The sequence below is a fragment of the Gavialis gangeticus genome, unplaced genomic scaffold, assembly GCF_001723915.1.
Source record: "Gavialis gangeticus isolate Ggan-Ray unplaced genomic scaffold, GavGan_comp1, whole genome shotgun sequence".
Lineage (NCBI taxonomy): Eukaryota > Metazoa > Chordata > Crocodylia > Gavialidae > Gavialis > Gavialis gangeticus.
In genome coordinates this window covers 164364008-164385405 of record NW_017729022.1, presented here as the reverse complement: position 1 = coordinate 164385405, position 21398 = coordinate 164364008, and the positions used below count along the sequence as shown (strand labels likewise).

The 21398-nt window shown below is 44.4% G+C and overlaps 1 protein-coding gene across 1 annotated transcript in view; it reads right to left on the bottom strand.

The window, feature by feature from the left end:
* The window catches only part of KCNK2 (potassium two pore domain channel subfamily K member 2), a 197974-nt gene that overhangs the window by 169248 nt on the left and 7328 nt on the right, over positions 1-21398 (bottom strand). Inside the window, exon 2 of the mRNA XM_019516453.1 lies at positions 19984-20294. Coding sequence (XP_019371998.1) covers positions 19984-20294 — 311 coding nt within the window. The remainder of the gene's footprint in view (positions 1-19983; positions 20295-21398) is intronic.

Sequence of the window (21398 nt, the reverse complement as noted above, 5' to 3'; positions counted from 1 at the left end):
GCAAGCCGAGTCAGGAACCTGGGGGATTAGGCAGAGAATGGACGTAAAGAGCAAACTAGGTTGAGAAGCCCAGAGATCAAACAGAGAATGGAGTCAGAGCACAAGCCACAGGAAAAAGTGAGGCAGTCTAGGATTACTGTTGCCCAGATACTTCCTCTTCTAGGTCGTGGGTTTATATGGGGGGAATTGGAGGGTCAGCTGACCGCAACCAGTCACACCAGTGCCACTGAATGGACAGAAGGCTAAGCCCTGCTAAAGACTTCAGGACAGCCTTGATTAAGTTGGGTGACCAGCTGTAGGGTGACAGGCCCTGATGAGCAACCATGATGGTCATGCTGAAACCTCAGGATCAAGGCCATGGCCTGACATCACTCCCAAACCTAAGGGTGGCTCCTGGAAGTCACTGCTCCAGGGTGCTCTTTGGGAATGTTTTTCAGTCAGGGGCATGGTTGTTTTCTGCTGGTTCCCTCATGCAATCTTCAGGCCCATATCCCTCCCAGTCTATCATGTAGTATAATTTCCCCCATCTCCATTTTAAATCTAAGATCTCCTGGACTATATATGCCTCCTATCCCAGCATGGTTACCAGGGATGGGGATGAGTGGGTATGGTATAGGAAAGAATTCTCTGTGGATGGCTTGATTAGAGACACATGGAATACCACTTGAATCTTCAGTGTCTAGGAAAGTTGTAATTCAAAGCCTACCAAGTTTATTTGTCAGGTTATGCAGGAAGGGGTGGAGGAGCCAGTGATCCAGTTCCTTTGAGGGCTGGTCCATCTAAAGATGTTCAGTCGACAGCTATACTTTCTGCCCCACAGAGTAAGCAGGCCCTTGCTTCTGATAGGTCTCTCATTCCTTTTCCAGGTGTTGATTTAATTCCCTCTGGACTTTCGGAATAGTACAAATCCATTCTGTTTCTGTGGGGGTGTCAGAGTCTGTGGGTAAGGCAGAATGCAACCAGGGATGGAACCTATAATTTGAAAAGGAAGGGCTTGGCCCAAATGGGGCATGCTCAGAGTTGTTGTATAAGAATTCTGTGAGAGTTAGGAGTGAGACCCAATTAACCTGTTGAAACTTAAGGTAACAGCAAAAGTATTGATCTAAGACTTGATTGGTCCTCTCAGTATGACCATTTGAAATGGTAGATCTTCTGTTCCAGAGTGGCCTGCTAAGGGGGAGTCATGGCTTAGGCAAAAGACAGTTAGTTTAGCCCAGGGGTGTCCAATATGGTCTGTGAATCTAATTTGGCCCACAGAGCTGGATCATCTGGCCCCCCAACCTTGATAAGACCCATGGCTCTGGAGCCCCAGCAGCACCAGGGCTTGTTCCTGGGGCAGTAGCCAACTGCCCACAATGCTCAGCTACTTACTGTGGTGCTGCTGGGGCTCTAATGTTGCTGCTCTTACCCAGATACTTGGCAGCCAAGTCAGCAAGAGCCACAGTGCCTACAGCCCCAGCAGCACTGAGGTTACATCAGTTTATTGAACTTCTGTCCAAGATCCCCTCCAGCACTCACAGTCCCCTGGCATCCCAGGATGCTTTGCACCTCCCTAGCAGCTCCCCTCCCCTCGCATGGTGACCAGGCTAGACATGACCCAAGCTGTCTGCTCCAGCAGAGCAGGGAGGCATTCTCTAACACTGCAGAAAGAAGCCCAATATCACAGGCACTTGGCTGCCACCATGGGAACAAGTAACAGTACTGCTCTTCTTCCAGTGGTGTTGCTAGGGCTCCAGAGATGTAGCTCTTGCAAGAGCACTTGGCTGCCTCCACAAAAATAAGCCATGGTGCTGCTGGGGTTCCAATGCTGTGGCTTTTGCTAGCTTGGCTGCCAAATACCCAGGTGAGAACGGAGGCAATGGAGCCCAAGCAGGACCACAGGAATAAGTCCAGCATTGTGGCTTGCTCCTGCAGTGGCCAAGCCCCAGGAATGTCGAGCCTCTTCCCACTGGGTCCTGGATTGGTCAGAGTGAGCACCATATGCCTGGATCCATCATGGGGAAAGGGGCAGTCCATGGGCAAAATCTGGGTCCTGAGGCAGCCCAATTCATAGATTAACCAGATTTCATAGACATTAGGACTGGAAGGGACCTCAGAAGATCATCGAGTCCAGCCCCCTGCCCGAGGGGCAGGAAGTCAGCTGGGGTCATAGGATCTCAGCAAGATAAGCATCCAAATTTCTCTTGAAGGCATTCAGTGTAGGTGCTTGAACCACCTCCAATGGCAGGCTATTTCAGACCTTGGGGGCTCGGACAGTAAAGAAATTCTTCTTTATATCCAGCCTGAAATGATCTCGCAGTAGTTTATAACCGTTCAACCTTGTCATCCCTTGGGGCAGTCTGGTGAATAAACATTCCCCCAGATACTGGTGGTCACCCCTGATAAACGTATAGGTGGCCATCAGATCACCCCTGAGCCTGCGCTTTTCCAGGCTAAAGAGCCCCATAGCTCTCAGCCTGTCATCATAAGGTCTGTTTTCCCAATCTCTGATCATGTGTGTGGCTCTTCTCTGGATTCTCTCAAGCTTCTCCACATCCTTTTTGAATTGTGGAGCCCAAAACTGGACACAGTACTCCAGCTGCGGCCTCACCAAGGCCGAGTACAAGGGGAGAATGATGTTCTGGCATTTGCTTGAGAAGCATCTATGGATGCAAGCCAGTATTTTGGTTGCTTTACTAGCTGCAGCATCGCATTGCAGGCTCATGTTCATCTTGTGGTCAATCATGACCCCCCAAGTTTCTTTCTTCCGTAGCACTAGCCAGCGTAGCACTGCCGAGCCTATAAAGATGCTGCAGGTTTTTCCTCCCAAGGTGGAGAACCTCGCATTTTTCAGTGTTAAACACCCTCAGGTTCTCATCCACCCATGTGCTGAGCCTGTCCAAGTCAGCCTGTATTGCCCTCCTGTCTTCAGGTGTGGATACTTTTCCCCAAAGTTTGGTGTCATTGGCAATGATAAATTACAAGCATTGTATATCGTTTCTTTAGTAATAACTCCAAATTCATACAATTCCAGTGTTAGACTTTTGTTCCTATATTTGCTCAAATGAAGAAAAAAAGAAATGGGAGTATTTGTAGTCTGACCCAGAGGGCTGCACTATGCAATATAGTGTAGCCTTTGCATATACCTGTACTTCACATATTATGCAAGCCCTTGCTTGTACTTGTACTTCAAAAAGCTATTGATTCACAGCTTTGTAATGCAGTCTGAAAATGCAGTTCTGTTTACACCAACTTTGCTGTTCCTTCTCTGTCCTGTCCTCTATTCAAATCCACAAGCAACCACCAATCTGAATACTTAATGCAAATTCTACTATCTGGCATATATTTTAATTTGGAAGTTTTACCTGTTAAACTTCAGTACTGACTAGTATTTAAATTCAGCCCATGGACTAGTCCCATACAAGGGAGTTTTACACCTCTGGGGGCATAGAGACCCTCCCTCAGGTAAATACAACCCATCCTAGGCCCAGCATGGTTGTTGTACAAAGATGTTCTGCTCTTCTGCAGAAGTAGAGGTCTGCTTTAGGTACTTGCAGGCTTGTTGGGCTTTCACAGACCAGTAAAACTGGACATTTTTACATGGCAGTGTGGTAAGAGGGGGCATCACCTGGGCAAATTTAATGATGAACTGCCCATAGAAACTGGCAAACCCCAGGAATCATTGGAGTTCCTTGATGTTCTGAGGTGCCTTCCACTCAGACACCCTGAACTTTCTGGGGATCCATTTTCAAGCCCTCTGGGGATAAAATAAAATCAACAAACTCAGTGGAAGTTTGGTCAAAGGAACATTTTTCCAGCTTGGCAAAACAGCCATGGTGGAACAGCTTCTCCAATACCAGCTGGATATGCAATAAGTGTTGATCTTCCGAGAGATTAAAATGTTATCTGGGTAGGTAATAATGAATTGGTCCAAGAGGTCCCACAGTACATCACTGAAAAAAATGCTGAAACGCTGCTGGGGCATTGGTGATTCCAAAGGCCATAACTAAACATTCAAAGTGCCCATACCAAGTCTGGAAGGTGGTTTTCCATTTGTTACCAACTTTGTTTCACACCACATTATATGGTCCCCATACATAAAACTTAGTTAATATGCAGATGGTTTTCAGTTAATTGAGAAGCTCTGGGATGAGAGGTAAGGGGTACTGATTGCAGATGTGACCTGGTTAAAGGCCCTATAGCCTACAGAGGCAGAAACTCCCTTCCTTCTTCCTGACAAATAGGATTGGGGCTTCAGCAGGCAAGGTGGACTTTCTTATGAATCCCTGGGCCAGGTTTTCCGACCGATATTCATGGAGGACAAGTTCAGGCTCTTACTTCCTACCAGGATCTTTGCTCCCAGCTGTCGGTCAATAGGGTAGTCATAATACTCATGTGAGGGGAGGACCTCCATATTCTTCTTCTCAAATATGTCAGCATACTTCTTGTATTTTCAAGGCAGGCTGGGTCTAGCCTTGGGGGCTGAATCTCTTGGGGAGCAATAGTGGTCAGGATCCCTGCTTGAATACACAGGTGGGCAGTGATCCTGGGTTTACAAAGTGCTGCTGACAGTAGCTGGAAACAAAATGAACCTCCTGAGTTTTCCACCTAACCAAGGGATCATGGCAGGCAAGCCAGAGAAACCCCAGAACTGAGAAATAATGTAGTGAATTGATTGGTCTGTAGTGTCTCATGGTGTTCAGAGGATGTTCATCTTCAGAGTGGTGGTCTCTCACTCCACAGGGCTGAACACCAGAGGTAAGCCATTTATAGTTTCAATGGTCTATGGCTTGGACCACAACGTTAACAGAATTCCTAGGGCCTGGGCCACAACCTCATCAATGAAATTGCCTGCTGCCCCAGAGTAAGGTGATCAGAACTGGCTGTGGGAAGATCTGGCCCAGGACCTGGAGATGAGTGTATAGCAGTAACTGAGGGTTCTGAAGGTTAGGTTTGCTGTTAAGCTCCATGGCTAAGTAGGCAAAGGGAGTTTGTGATGGCCCCAAAACAGCTCCCCTTACTGAGCTGGGGGTGGCTTAATTCCCTGATCACCCTTCTTAAACATTTAATGATTGTGTCCCCAGGCCCTACAACAGAGACAAATCCTGAGAGCCACATGACTCTTGTTCCTCTGGCATAAGATGGCACCAGTCTGCATGGGCTCAGGCATGACCATAGTAGGACATAGGGGCCAGAAAGAGATGGGAGTACCTCTTTTCCTCCCTTTGTTCCTAGAGCCATTGATCAGAACAGACTACCAGGTCCATAAAAGCGTCAAACCCTGGGGACAGTTCCACCTGTGCTAGTTCTTCCTTTACCTCTTGCCACAGCCCCACCAGAACCGGTAAAGCTGAGCTACTTCATTCTAGTGGGTGTTTGCTGCACAGTAGTGGAAAACAGAATCATAGGTGGTGGCAGTACCTTTTCCCTGGTGAAGGTTCCTTAATATGGCCTCTGTCATACAGGCCCAGTGGGATTATCAAACAAAGTGGAGAATTCTCAGAGAAACAGCTCCCCATCCTGAAGGACAAAGCCATCATTCACCATGAATGGTGCAGCCCAATTCAGGACATACCCCACTAGGAGTCTGATGCTGAGGTTCACCTTCATTTGATCCCTAAAGCAGGTTACAGGTTGAGCTGGGAATGAAAGGTAGCATTGGATAAGCAACCCTCTCAAGCACAGCCAGTCCCCATCATACCTTTCAGGTAGCAGGAGAGATGCATGGAGCTTGGTGGAATAAGCCGGAGCAAGTGACTTCACTGTGAAGCTAGTGTTCATCCTTACACCCGTGCTAGCTATTCTCATGGTCCTATGCCACCTGGGATGGGAGGGATTGGTTCTGAGACATCATCTGTTGCACCAGAGTTTTTAATGCCAGATGGGCACAGATCAGGTTGAGACCTGTTGCACAGGCACGTCATGTCCCAAATTGGGGGTTTATATGGGGGAACTAGAGGGTCAGCTGACCCTGGCTGGCCACTGTAGTGCCAGTGAGTAGGCAGAACCCTAGACCCTGCTGAAGGCTTCAGGACAGCCTTAACCAGCCTGAGTGACCATCTGTAGGATGGGAGGCTGGGATGAGTGGCCATATTGGTCAGGCCAAGGCCCCAGGTTCATAGGCCAGAGGCTGACAATAAGCTGATTGTTGGCCCCAGAGCCAGCCAAAGTCTTGCCAGTGTATAAGCAAGTATAAAACTCATGACTGGGTTCTGATCCTTGATTCCAAAAATCGCTTCACCTGCCATGCAAGTAGGGCATGGTAGGAGGCCTGATGGTTGGGATTGGAGATCAGATGCCATGGTGCCTTTAAGTGAACATGCACCACAGGCCTTGTTTACTTACTACAAAGAATTATCTTTTTTTTTTTTTTAATTCTGCCTTTCAAAAACAAGGTGCATATCTTATTCTGGGCATTTTCTGAGGGATGCCTTAAATCTAAAAAACTAGTGAAGGACTGAACTAGAAACACCAGATCTCACCAAACAGGTGGTCTCTAAATAGAAAATGTCCAAGCAATGTCCAAGTGGGGGAGGCACTGAGGGCCCAGAAGGTAGAGGAGATGGGAGTCCATTAGGGATGGTTGTACCTTAAGGGGGCGATCCTCCATGCCTAAAAGGTAACAGTCCCTGAGAGAAGCAAGGTGGGTAAGAGTGCTCAGAAACCCCCATGGCTCAGCAAGGACATTCAGGAATGCCTGAGGACTAAAAGCGAGGTGTACAACCAGTGGAAGGGAGGGGGTATCACCAAGGATGAGTACTCCTCCTCGGCCCGTGAGTGTAGGAGGGCTATTAGGAAGGCTAAGGCAGAGATGAAACTCAGGCTAGCATCCAGGATTAAGGACAACAAAAAGTCCTTTTTCAAGTACATTGGGAGCAAGAAGAGAGCACCAGGTAATGTAGGGCCCCTGCAAGACTCAAATGGTAACCTTGTGGCTATGCCAGACAAGAAAGCCAATATTTTTAAGTTTCTTTGCCTCCATTTTCTTGAACAGGGATTGGACATCGCTCCTGCCAGAGGTAGGGACAATCTTGGGGATAGCTCTGTCAGGCCTTAGGTCAGCGCAGAGGTAGTTAGGGATCTTCTGGAAGAGCTGAACATTTTTAAATCTGCAGGTCCAGATGCCCTCCACCCAAGGGTTGAGGGAGCTGGCAGGGGTCATCACGGAGCATTTGGCCCAGCTGTATGAGCATTCATGGTCATCTGGGCAGGTGCCAGAGGATTGGAAACTAGCTAATGTGGTCCCCATTTTTAAGAAAGGGAGGCAGGAGGACCCAAGTAACTATAGGCCTGTAAGCCTCACCTCGGTCCTCAGGAAGATCTTGGAGAAAATCATCAAGGAACACATCTGTGGGGTGCCAGCAGGGGAGATCATGCTCAGGGGCAACCAGCATGGGTTCATCAAAGGCAGGTCCTGCCTGACCAACCTGATTGCCTTTTATGACCAGGTAACTAAATCCTTGGATGATGGTGTTGCCGTGGACATAGTCTTTCTAGACTTTAAGAAGGCCTTTGACACTGTCTCTCACCCAATTCTCATTAATAAATTGAGCGACTGTGGCATTGATGCCTACACAGTTGGATGGGTAAAAAACTGGCTGATGGGGTGCACCCAGAGAGTAGTGGTGGATGGGTCATACTCAACCTGGCAAGATGTGAGCAGTGGGGTCCCCCAGGGCTTAGTCCTCAGGCCTGCACTGTTTAACATTTTCATCAGCAACTTGGACGAGGGAGTTGAAAGCACATTATCCAAGTTTGCTGATGACACTAAGATGTGGGGCAAGGTGGGCACACTTGAAGGGAGACAAAGGCTGCAACTAGGTTTATATAGACTACAAAAGTGGGCAGATAAGAAGAGGATGGGGTTCAACGTAGATAAATGCAGGGTGCTGCACCTTGAGAGAAGGAATCCACAGCATATGTACAGGTTGAGGAGTTCCCGTCTTGAAAGCACAGAGGCGGGAACAGATCTTGGAGTCATTCTTGATGCCAAGATGAACATGAGCTGCCAATGCCAAATCGCAGCCAGCAAGGCCAGCCATACCTTGTCATGCATCCAAAGGTGCATCTCAAGCTGGTCCAGAGAGGTGATACTCCCCCTCTGTGTGACATTCGTCAGGCCACAATTGGAGTACTGTGTCCAGTACTAGGCGCTGCACTTTAAAAAGGATGTGGCCAGCCTGGAGAGGGTTCAAAGGAGGGCCACCCGTTTGGTGAGAGGGCAGCAGGACAGGCCCTATGAGGAGAGACTGGGGGACCTGAACCTGTTCAGCCTCGGCAAGAGGAGGCTGAAGGGGGACCTGGTGGCTGCCAACAAACTCATCAGGGGAGATCTTCAGAAAATAGGAAGAGCCCTAGTCTCCTCAGCACCACCTGGGGTGATGAGGACAATGGTAATAAGCTGATGGAGAATAGGTTTAGGTTAGAGATCAGGAGGCAATATTTTACAGTTAGGGTAGCCAGAATCTGGAACTGACTTCCCAGGGAAGTAGTCCTTGCCCCTACCTTGGGCAAATTCAAGCGGAGGTTGAATGATCACCTGTCTGGGGTCTTGTGAACCCAGCATTCATTCCTGCCTGTGGCAGGGGGGTCAGACTAGATGATCTGTTCAGGTCCCTCCTGATCCTAGGTACTATGAAACTATGGCCTGAGGAGAGCTGGGGCACAGATTCCAGGACCTAGGCTTCATGACTTACAAAGAGGTATGATACATGTGGGAAAAGGACCTAGAGGGTTCTTCTAAGTGACCCAGAGCTAGAACAGTGATTATTCACTATGCTGACTCAAGTAGCTTAGCAGCATGTGTGGAATTCAGTATTTGGATCCCATCAAAACAAAGTGGTGACTGTTCAGAGAGCAGGACTGGACCAGATTTTTTACTAGGATCTTCTACAGGAGATCAAGTCCAGTCCCTACATGTAAAAGCAGATTCCCCCCCACAGTGTCAGGAGCTACCCAGAACTTTTGTTTTGGCAAAGAGTAGAGTAAACATAATCTCAGAAAAGGTGAAAGAGCTTAATAGAAAAGGAGGAAAATAGGAAGAAGAGAAAGACAGAAAGGGAAGATAGGCCCCAGTAAAACATGGTGGAAATGATTACATGTTTATTATTAACAATGCACTTAAATGATTTGATGGATAGAAGCCTAATAGGTATAATACATTCCTAATAAGAATGCATGGAGGTGGAGACACAAAATCCAACTTTAAGTTTCCATGTGTAAATTGCCTGAAATAAGATTCACTCCAAATTGTTTCCAACTGTCAATAAACAGGCAGCTGTTACCTTGCTATTTGTACTTCCATATGAGCTTCATAACTAAAGTGTTCTGGAATGAACTTGTATATAAAAAAATGATGCAATGGTAGTTTGATTCTCAAAAAGAACTAAACCATCAGTCTTTTAAGCCTTCTAGCTTTTCAGGTGTGGAAAGACTGCAAAGCATAAACACCCGCTGCTTGCAGGCTCAGAATCAGAAAAAGCACAGGGTGTATTTTTGGCCAAGTAAGGGCAATAGATGTCGATGACTGTCAGTCTTCAAGAAGCTGGAAAAGTTACCTGCACAAAGGTTCTATGAAACAGTATTTGGTTGCTACCTTGATCTACCTTTAATAAATTAAGCTAATACATCTCATATTTATAGACTGACTTTCTGAACCGAGACAAACCCTATCTGTTAGTTTGTGATATATTATAAGATCTTCAAAAATCACGTAGCAAGAATCTTAAAATAATTAAGTGAGATTTCTTGTTACTCTTCCAGGGATTACAAGATTTTTAACAAATTATCTACAAAATCTGACTGGTTGCATCTGAATGAGCCTATTTGGTTAAAAGTAGAGAACACAGTTCTGAAGATGCAGCAGAACTGACTTCTCACAGCTAGAAGACAAGATGTAAAATATCTCATGAATGGGACACCAAGTTAATTAGAAACAAGATGCAGTGTAATATACAATATATTCCATCTATATTTAATTACACAGAACAATATACCATTGACAATAAATTCTGAAGGGTGTCAAATATTTTAAAGAGGAATGGTTCAATTAGAAACCAGGCATAACTTTCTGGTGGTGTGATTTAAGCTGTGAGAAATGCAGTTTCCATATCATCCGTAAATATGTCAGGCTTTTCTCAAAAGAAAATAAATTTCAAACCCAAGAAGCAGACAAGCTAAAAGGTGAATGATAAGACAAGAGAGATTTTGGCAAACTTGAGTTTAGGATGGAAGCGGACATTTATTACTGAGAGTTCTTTACAAGTACCCTAGAACCTGCCACACTTGTTCTCAGATGAACCTCTGATTTTATGCAGATCCCTATGTAGAATACATTATGGAAAAAGGAACACAATCATTCCATTTAGATGTATCCTGCTCATTCTTAAGGTATTTCCAAAAAAGTAAACAATTTTTAGGAAGCTAGTTTTCAGGAAGAACTGCGTATTTGCAAGCACAAAAAAATCCTTTATTGCTAGGGTGACCATAAAAATCCAGGACGTTTGGGCCCTGGCACCACCCCCAAAGTCAACAGCACTGCTGCAGGCAGTGGGAGAGGCCAGTGGGCAGGGGAGTGGACACAGTCTGGTGGGGAGGTGGAGCTGCTTGGTGCACCTTGACTCTCTGCCTCCCCAATAGACTGTGCTCTATGCCCCTGTGATTCCAAAACGCTCATTTTATTCTTTAAAAACTGTCTGGGACAGGCCTATGAAATCCAGGACTGTCCTGGTCAAACTGGGAAGTATGGTCACCCTATTTATTGCTATGCCTGATTCAATAGACTGGAATCTTTTGTAGTCAGGGCAGATCCAAGGAGGGTACGGCAGTGCAGCTGCACCCTCCACCCTCCTTTTGGCAGTGTGCTGCACATGTTATGAGCTTTATGAGCTCAGTAGCTGATCAGCACCAGCTCTGGCCACAGCCCCTGCTTTCATGCAGCTCCAGAAGCTGGAGGTGAGCGTTGCTGCCTCTTGCCCCCTCTTGTCCCTTGCTGCTGAATTCAGCGGAAGGTGGTAGAAGGCAGCAGGAAGAGAGAGTGAACAGGGTGGTGCTCACCCCCGGGCGTCTGAGCTGTGTAAAAGTGTATGTTTTGCTCATAGCCTAAATTGATTAGCTGGCAAGCTCAGAGCTCAACGCAGAGCTCCAGCAGGAGCTGCGCTCACATGCTGCTGAAGTCAGAGGTTCACTGTGTATATGTGTAACAGGGAGCCTAGGGCCCCTGTTACTTCAAGGGGAAAAATTGTTTCAGATAAACCTCAGGCAGTGGAAAGAGGCAGGCTAGCTACAACAGGGTAAGCAGCAAAGAAACTGCTACCTGAGCAGGGAGCTGCACAGTAAGAAAAAGGTGAACACCTGCAGCCAGTCTAAGGGACACTACAGAGAACAAGCCAGCTGCAAGAGAACAGTTAGCTAGAAGCCAAAGGCTTGGAGTGCTTATTGCAATGCTAGCTGCTCTGCAATAGGACAACAAGACCAAGCCTAGCCTGGACAACAAGGATGCTGCTAGAACAGCAGTTACAAGCTGCCAGGAGACCAGCCATCAGGCCTTGAAGAGAAACCCTTACTGGTTTAGGAAGTTACCTGACTGAAGGGACAGGGCTTGAAGAAGCAAATAGGCCCAGGGCTTGAACTGGGGCAGGAGGTCTGACCCTGGAGATAGCCTAGGAAAGAACTGTAGAGCAGGAGGGATGTGGAGGAGCATCTGAGAGACACTGCTGCTACCCTGGACATGCAGGGAGAATTCTTCTAAGTGGAAAGAGGTTTAGGGCTCAGGGTAGGGGAAAGTATTGCAAATCAACAGAGGAGCTGATGTTTGGGGTACACACCCAGTGAGAATTTGTGGTATGGCCAGAAGGCTTATTGTTAATGTTATAGTTAATCTGGTGGACCAGATAGGGAAAGTAGGATGTCCCAGAGTGCCAGGGAGGCATGTGAGGCTTGAACCTGGTAGGGCAGGGCACAAGCTGCAGTGTAGCCCAAGAGGTCAAGAGTCAGGGCCAGAGGCCCAGTGAGACCAGAAGAGAGACAGACGGACAGAGACAAGGCCAAGGGCACAGTGCCTGCAAGCAGCGCAGACTAGGGCCAGAGGCCTCCATCCCAAGAAGAACAGGCACTAGGGTCAGAGGCTCCCATCCCATGAGGAGCAGAAACTGATAAGGAACATAGGAACCTGACAAGACAGGAGATGAGACTGGGGCCAAAGGCCCAATGAATGGATTGATTGGTGGCATCTGCAAGGCATGGGTATGGCTACAGGGGAGGTTGGAGGCCATGAAATGAACCCATAAGGTAACAGGTGCCCTGGCACACGTACAGGCCAGAAAGGCCAATTTAGTGAGAGGGGTCTGCTAACAAGAAGACAGATTAGGGCTTGCTCTCAGATCCTTGGGAGGCCTCCCTTTAAGAGCATCAAGAATATCAAATTTAAGAACATCGAGGCATGGCAGTTAAGATTGAAGAGAAGGACCCAAGAGCCAGAGCAGAGCAGGACCTGAGTGGCCACCAAGGGGGTGTTATGGCTGCCCCTGGAACCCTGGTCCTGTTACAACATGCCACACAGATGACAGGGATGTGACCATACCCCTCTCCAGGAACCTGAATCCATCCATGCTTGTAGGAATTTCATTCAAATTTTAAAAAATTAACTTTTTACTGATTTAAGTAAAAAGTACTAGAAGCAGTATCTTGACCTCTATGTTTGGTCCCTCTGAGGCAGCAAATATTAAACTCCCTACTCACTACAGTTTGGGGTGGTGGAATAAGTATGCTTACAGGATGTTTCTATTGAAAGAATGAAAAATGAAATATAGTCATTAACATTATTGACTCCTTTAAGTGTAAGTCTTAAGATATCCTTAGTTAAAGTATCATCACTAGTGGGGTCAGTCAACCCACTGAAAAGACTGGAGCAGTTCGTAGTTCTCTGAGAAACTGTATAACTATACAGGCTCTGAAAGACATTTCTTCTGTGCTCTGTTCAGTAATGAAAAAGGAAAGAGGATGGGCCATGGCACCATGGCCCAGAGAGAGAAGGCAGTAAAATGCCATCCTGTCCTGTTCTATTTTGGGTCGTAACAGTCCTAAGTATTTTTTGCAATCTGTAGTATATTGCAACCTATCAGCAGACTCCTGGCTGGGAGTCCCATGCTGTATATTGAAGTTAACACGCATAAGATATTTTAACTAATTATTGAAATGGTTATTATTTACATCATAGATTCATAGATTATAGAGTCAGAAGGGACCCAGTGGATCATTGTGTCCAACCCCCTGCCCCTGGCAGGAAAGAGCACTGACGTCAGACAACCCCAGCCAGGTGATTGTCAAGCCTCCTCTTGAAGACCTCCAAGTTAGGTGATAGTACCACCTCTCTTGGAAGCCCATTCCAGACTGTAGCCACCCTTACTGTAAAAAATGTCTTCCTAATGTGTAACCTAAATCTGCTCTCCACTAGTTTGCACCCATTATTCCTAGTTACTCCCTGGGGCACTCTGGTAAACAACACATTCCCAATTCCCTGCTGTCCTCCCCTGATAAACTTATAGGTGGCTGCAAGATCATTTGATCCTGATCTTTAAATGAGAAGTTATTTAACATAAGAACAGGGTTTTTTTCTTTTGTTGTATAAGGCCAACCTTTAAAGCAGCTGAATGCTGAGCTGCACCTAATAAAGGAGTATTTAAATAAAAAGTTCTCATTTATTTAATCAATGTTTTGTTTGGCAGGATGACAAAGTTCTCTCCTTATTGCCAAGTGCCTACGCTATTTGAGTATCCCAGAATGCTCTGCTCTGCTGACATTATCTCCCTGGAAGAACTCTAGAACAAAAAAGCAGCCTTTGATGTAGGAGCAAGTCCGTTTTCCCCAACAGACAAGAGTTTCAACATTCTCATTTTTTGTATTTTGCATGAGTTCTATAAAATGTGAATACCACCAACATTAGAGAGTTGCTAAATAAAGAATTCAGTCAGACTTTTCCCCAGCTATCTACTTTTGCTTTTATGGCAGGGGTTATTGCCGTCAATCATATACATGCTGAAATGTTTGCACAGAGCATGCTAATGAAAGGAACCATAAAAATGCATGTGTATATATTTCATGGTAGTGCAATGTCACATGAGGTTACAAAAACAACCTGATCATTAAGAATCTTGCCTTGCTAAGTATCTAAAAGAATTTGCTACTAGGCATGTGTGAACAAGTGCAAAAGGGGATTCTTTCAGATACATTGCAATGTGCTTGGTACATCTAAGATTTGAAACTGCCTCACCCATTTTCAAATGTTCAGCAGCAATCATACTACTGGGAATACTCCCACTCTGAAAGGGAGCTGGAAATAAAACTTAGTCCTTTCCATCTTCTAATTCCTATTTTTGTTCATATACTTCTAGATAGATATTCCCAGGTTAAAATACCAGCTCCTGCCAGTGCAAAGCCTAGTAGAAAAAAGTAAGCGTACCAATGGAAGTGTAAAAAGTCCTCAGTGGATGTGTTTACACCTGCTATTGAATAAACTCCACTGCAGTTCACACAAGAGTTTATTGCTCCTGAGCGCACCATTTGCACATGCACATGGGACTGCAAAACACTAAGCCAGGGCAGAGCAGCCCCAGCTGTCAGGGGGCCCCAAGAGGCAGTCTGCCAGTCCAGTCTGCTCCATCCCAGCTCAATGTGTTGCAGAGGGGCTGGTTGGGGCATGCAGGTGCTACAGTAGGGATCTAACTGGCCAGCAGCACCCACACCTTTGCACTCCAGCCAGCCCCATCACTGTCTACACATCCATTGTGGAAGTATAAATAACTCCTCTGTATGATAGTACTTGTGTTGGGCAGTACTATCCTACAGAAGAGTTAATTAGTTAATCAGTCCTAATAGCACCGCATGTCTAAGTAGTGATGTTTTATTGTGGGGCTAATTAGGCAACTCCATAATAAATGTCTCATGTACACACACCCAGGATATCTAAGAATCAGGTTTACATAAGTACACACTTTAAGAAACGCCCACACACTTTAAATTACATCTACGCTGTTATTGCATTGTATGATAATTTCTCTGTGTTGTGGCAGGGCCAACTTAACAGCAGGCCCAGGTTGAGCAATAAAAAAAAATGCTGTAGGGTTTATTTATGGAGTTCTTGTTCAACCAAAAGAAGATGTAGCAGCTGAGTTTCTGGCCAATTCCCTTCATGCTGCTTAGTTTGTAAACTCCAAATATATTATTACAAAACCTGAGCAAAATATAATTAGGATAGGTTTCTGTTCTTCAAGATCTCCATCCTAATGTTAGCAAACTCATCTTTTTCCCTCTTCATAATTACTGAGACCCTTTTAAACGTCATTCCATCCAAAAATTTGAAACCCTAAGTTTTAATCCCAAAACATGCGCTTCTATCTGACTCTCTTGCTTCCTCCTATCAGTACCACTGAGGCAGTGTACATATAATGTTTCATACCTCCTTCCTGAGAGCATCTAATTAACCATATGCCCCATCTTCTGTTGTTGTGCCATTCCCAACTTCAATGAATAGCGTGAGAAAGATGATATTGCCTACATTGTGGGCTTCAGACTGGCCTTAAATAACATTGCCATTAGCATCCAATATTTTAACTCTGGCCTCTTCGGGGTGAAGAGCATTTCTATGTAAGGTTGTGCATGTTTTTAGTACAGTACTTAGGGAAAGCATTTAAGAAATATCTTCAAAATTATGCATCTGGAATCAGCATTTAGGGTCATACATTGTCATTCATTTCAGGCAGTGTTTTATTACAATATACAAAGAAGAAAACTGCAATGATTTGCACTGAAGAAGATTTGCAGTATTTAATCATGAAAAAAAGAGATAGAGAAAGGTCATTAAGACCATCTCTCTGCCAACAGAATATAGAAGTGATACTGCTAGACTAATCTGATCAGCCATCAATTGCCAACTCATTGTTCTAAGGCAGTAGAAGCTACTCAACTGTCCTCAAAGGTAAGAGCATCCCATTTAATTAGTCTTTTATATTATCTACACTGTATAACACCTGTCTCCTCTCATGTCCTACATCAAAGTATAAAAACATGAAACATATTTCACATTCTGTACTTCTGATAGATCCATGCACTCCCATGAAATCGTAAAAAGACAAGTTTCCAAGAAATGAACCCAAAAAAGTTCTGGATGCTGAATAACTGGTAGATTGAAAGTAATACAGATTCCCTTGTAATAGAATTATTTTTTTTTGTTGATGAGCAAGTAGAGAACAAGAGTAGTGATACTTTCTTGATCTCTTGTCCTGGAGCATAAGGTCTATAAGGGGCCCAACAGATATGTAACAAGGTACATGGCAAAGAGATGATTTAACAAAGAAAATGGAAAACTAGATGGTCTCAGTGGGCTAATAAACTGAACAGTTGTCTCTGGAGATACTAAAACAAATCCTTATGCTGAATGTGTGTTTTTAATTTAACCTTCATGATTTGATCATAACCCTTATTCTTCACATAATTTAGTGGGATCAATCCCAGTTAGCAGCTTCTGAAGTTTAAGACTGGCCAAGAAGTAAGGCTGTATGTCACAGATCAGAATTGATGTAGACTGGAAGAGCCTTGTGCCACAAGCTGAGTGACTGCTAAAACAAACTGGTGTCAAAGCACTCTGAATATGAGGAGCATGAAATTCAATATGAAAGTTTATAATGGATTTCACTATAATTTGGAGCCAAGACGAATACATGACTAAAGAGACTATCATAGTGTATAAGCTCCATTACAAATACCAATCCTTACAACTACCTAATATACTCTGTGTTATTTTCAGATGTATACCCTCTAGATAATTCTTTATGTACCATGAACTTTATCTTTATAGTTATTCTTGTAGTCATTTAGGAAACCAATCAGAAACACTGTGTTAAAATTGTGTTAAGAATCACACATGAATCCATAAGGATCTCAGCTATATCTAGATCCTCAAACATATGAAGGATTACACCTTTAAGAAATATATACACAATATGCATCAGATATAATCTCTCAAAAATAAACATTTTAGACCATATTCTTAACTGATGTAAATCAGCATATTACCAGTGATTTTGGTGGAGCTAGGCCTACAGCATGAAATAAACTCCCATTGATCTCAAGAGCCACTGGGTACCAAGATAGAAGCTAGGCAGGCATGTAAATCTCTTGGGGATCTGGACCTTATGCAGTCAGTGCCTCCATTCTTCCTCTGTAAAATGGGGGTGATAGGGTGTTGTAAGAATAAATACCTCAGAGGTTGTGAGGCAATCAGATACAACAGAAATGAAAACTAAATAAGCACTTTGAGCGGATGGATAGTAGTGGAGAATTAAGTCTACTATTTGCCCAGCCAACAATCAGAAAAAAACTCTTCCTACAACTGTCTGGCTTCAGCTGTGTTCTGGAAAGGTTGTCTCTCTAAGAGTGGTGATGCCAAGGATGATCACCAGAATGGTGACTAATTTTGATATGGCCATGTGTAGCTTAGCCATAAGACTCACCAAGGCTAGGGACAGAAATTACACATAAACCAGTAAAAATGATCAGAAACTGGTTCAAATCTGTGACAAAACAGAGTTCAGTGCATATAAACCACTTTCAAAATGGCCAAAACTAGTTTAAGATAAATCTGGATGGACACAGTATCAAACCTAACTGATTTAGGTTAAATTGGTTTATTGAACTTCTGTCCCAGATCTCCTCCAGATTCAAGTTAAACTCAGAGCCCCCAACATCCCAGGATGCTTTGCACATCCCCAGCAACACACCCCTCCTCCCCCTTCACAGGATGGGTGGGCTAAGCCATGGCCCAGCAGGAAGGTGTGCTCTATCACCCCCTAGCTCATGGCCTGGGTCACTGCAGGCATGTGGCTGCATTTCCAAAATCAATAGTAAATGTCTGATCACTTGCATATCAACTCAATCTACACAACTTAAACTAATCTGCAAAGATTTAATCGATTCAGCCTTGGACTTTTTGACTATCTGTACCTAGCCCAACTGGCCATTATATGCTAATAACTTTTTGCTATTACCAATGCAGGCCCTAGAATAGAGAAGCACATATGATGAGATATCTAAGCACATCAATCTCAGCAGCCTTAACTTTGAAGGTTTCATGTTCACATTGCTCCACTGAAGCCACTGGTTTGTATGAATTAAGGATCTGGCCTAAACCTTGTTCTTCAGAGTTTGTATCTGATGCATAGCTTTATCTCATGCATATATTTCCTAAATAAGTTGTGCTACATACTGTTGATGACAGTACTGAAACATCTTTATTCAGCACCAAGATACTTCACAGCAACAACACAGCTTTCTCTATAGTAAGAAGTGTTTTAGTGCACAAGGAGAAAGGAATAGCTTCATTAACTTTAGTTGGTTGCCATTTTTGGAATACAACTTGACAAAAAAAATGAAATTCACAAAGTATAAAAACTTCCAAAGTTCTGCCAACTTAATTTAAAATTCCAAATTAGTGTTCCATAGGAACCACCTCAGTAAATCAAACTTCCATTTTAAAAACCTGCAGTAAGATAAGTTTCCTTGAAGGGCCATTTGAAATATGCAATAGAGGAACATAATCTTTAGGACTAGGCCTGCAAGCACATCCAGAGCAATCTCCTGCTACTGAAAGTAAATGCATGATATATTCCTGTGATTGTATCATGAGCCAGATTATCATCCAATATAAAGTGACCTTTAACTGAATAACAGTGATAAAAACCTGTTGATAATATGACCTTTACGAATATGTCTGCACTACAACCCTGGTATAGCCGGGGTGGCCTTTCCTGAGCACACTAACCTACCTGCTCCTGTGCGTACACACCAAACATGGAAACACAGCAACAAAGTCATTCCAGGAGCACTGCTCCAGGGCTGTTCTTGAGGTGGCTGTCTCCTGGGTGCTTGGACCAGCTCTGAAGCAGGGCTGTCCAATTTCAGCACAACTGCACAGGCAACCCCACCAGGTTCCCCCACTGTAATCGGGCTGTGTTGGTGGTACACAGTCCCCACTCCTGCTGGGCCATGTGACCCCCCAGCATGCAAACTGCACCAGTCGCACACATGCCCCCCATCCTCCATTGCTGTACCCACCATACACGCCCTGCTGCTCCCTGCCACGTAGGCTGTACCAGCAACACACAGCCCTCCACTGCACAAGCTGTACGAACAGCACATGAACCCTGTTTGCTGCACGTTGCCACCTGTTGCTCAAGCTGCATTGGCAGTTCCCAGACCCCAAGGCCCTTTCTCTCCTTGCAGCGTTGAAGGAGGTGGCTACTACGATCCACAGGCTACACGTTAACTGTTGGAAAGCCCTGATGAAAGGGATAACCCCAGAGCAATTTCACTGCCACATTTCCAGGTTTGGCACAGGCAAACAGGTGGGAGTGGGTAGGGCTGGCTCCAGAACAGACACCCCAGCAGCAACAGGGATGCAATGTAAACATAGCCCTCAATTTTGAAATAAAGTCAAGATGTATAATGGATATAGGTGGCTAAGATTATTTTATTCTATTAAAAATAAAAATCAAGAGAAAGAAATGCACAGTGGGAAAAGACAATAATGATAAATGTGAATGTTTTTAATGCAAGGGGTGATCTACTGTGGTTGCCAGGGTCCACTGGTATTGATGAACCAGCTAAGGCTTGATCAATACACCCATTCCTTTATAGATTATTAAATTACATCTATTGCTCCTGAATAATCATTTAATTAATGCAACAGGAGCATTCAATGAAAAGGTTGTCCAAAATGGGTACTGAATATAAAAAAGTGCACAATGACTTTTCAACCAAGATTCTTCATGCAAAAATGTTAGTATTATTCTCTTTGTCCCAAGATAGGCTTCTTGTTATAACTGCAACCCCCATGCTGGCACAACAGCATCCCTCCCCTCTGTTTTGTTATTGTTTTTATAGAACCACTGTTATATAAAAAAAGAAGCTGCTTTAAAACCTGATAACAATATACTATTTTGCATGGATTACCTGAATCAGTTCATCAAGCTCAGATACATTCACACAGGAATGCTGCGATACAAACGTCTGCTTCTGAATCACAATGGTGGTTCTCTGAGAAGTTTCATGAGGCTGCTCCAGGGCTTTAAAGACAGTAGCTCCAATTATTAAATACACAACTACTACCAGAAAAATTGTTGATACTGTCTTCCATTTCATAACATTAATGGTTGAATCACTTTCTTCCCGTGAAGAGAGCACTGTAGGCTTTGTAGAAAATGACAGCCTGGGCTTGGAGTTCTGAGTGGCAGATTTGGGATCCAGCAAGTCAGGTGCCGCCACTAATAAAAGAGAAAAGGCAAGTTAATTTTCACTGTTGGTCAGAGTTTGTTTAGCCACGTTCTCCTCTTTCCAGAGGGCTACAAAGATTTTAAGTCGTCAAAACAGAGTTCAGAGGCAGCTATGTTAGGCATTTCACATGCACCCCATGGTACAATCCTGCAGAACTGTTCTTAGGTATAAAATTATGCAATTCATATATTTACCTACATTCATATAGACGTGCACATCGTTTCCTCTATGTGGGTCTTTTATACATCCCCTAGGAGTGTGGTTCTAAAATGCAGTCTTTTTCCTAACTCTCTTGTTTTCCTCTGCATGAATACAAGAGGGTATTTTTCAAGAGACATTCCGCACACCCTCCACTATCTTATACATAGCTAATAAGGTTTCCAAGCTACATTTGACTTCAGCACTTGGCCGTTACCAGAAAAATAGGAACCTTTCCTTAAGCCTTACCCATCCAAAGTTGTGCACTCTGTAAAGTGCCTCATTCAAGTATGTGCATGTTTATTTCCAAAGTCTCCACATGTGTGACTATAAAAAACCATGCGCTATTAATCCTAGGAGTTCAAAAGTGTTGATTAAGTATTGACTAAAATGTGTGTACTCACTGGAAGAGTCAATCATCTGTTAAAGGATATTTTATTGTTTGCAGCTACAAGAAGCTCCCTGGGAGAGCAGTGGTCAGCTGAGGCTGTTATCAAGTATCCCCATAACTGATGTGATCACAAGTGATTACACAAGTAATAATCCACAGCCAGTACCAATAAAGGCTTCCTGTGGAAAGACTGCAGCAACACTGACTGTAGAGGTTATATTTAAAAAAAATTTCAATTACCCATACATTTTGGAGAGTTGCAGTACCCCTTTCAGCTGTTGTTGGCAAAGCCCATATCTAAACGTGGAGCTGAGTTTCTCTCCACAGGTGTCTAGAGGCTGCCAGTGTCATAGGGTTTGCGAGGGAAGTCATTTACTACATGGATGCAGTCTTGAGCACCCACTGGGGGTTAATCTATAGGGTTCCAGGAGCTCACATCCGAAAGAAAACAAGCAACACAGGTGGGAAGATGGGCAGAACTAGGAAATTAAACCAGTAGGCCCTA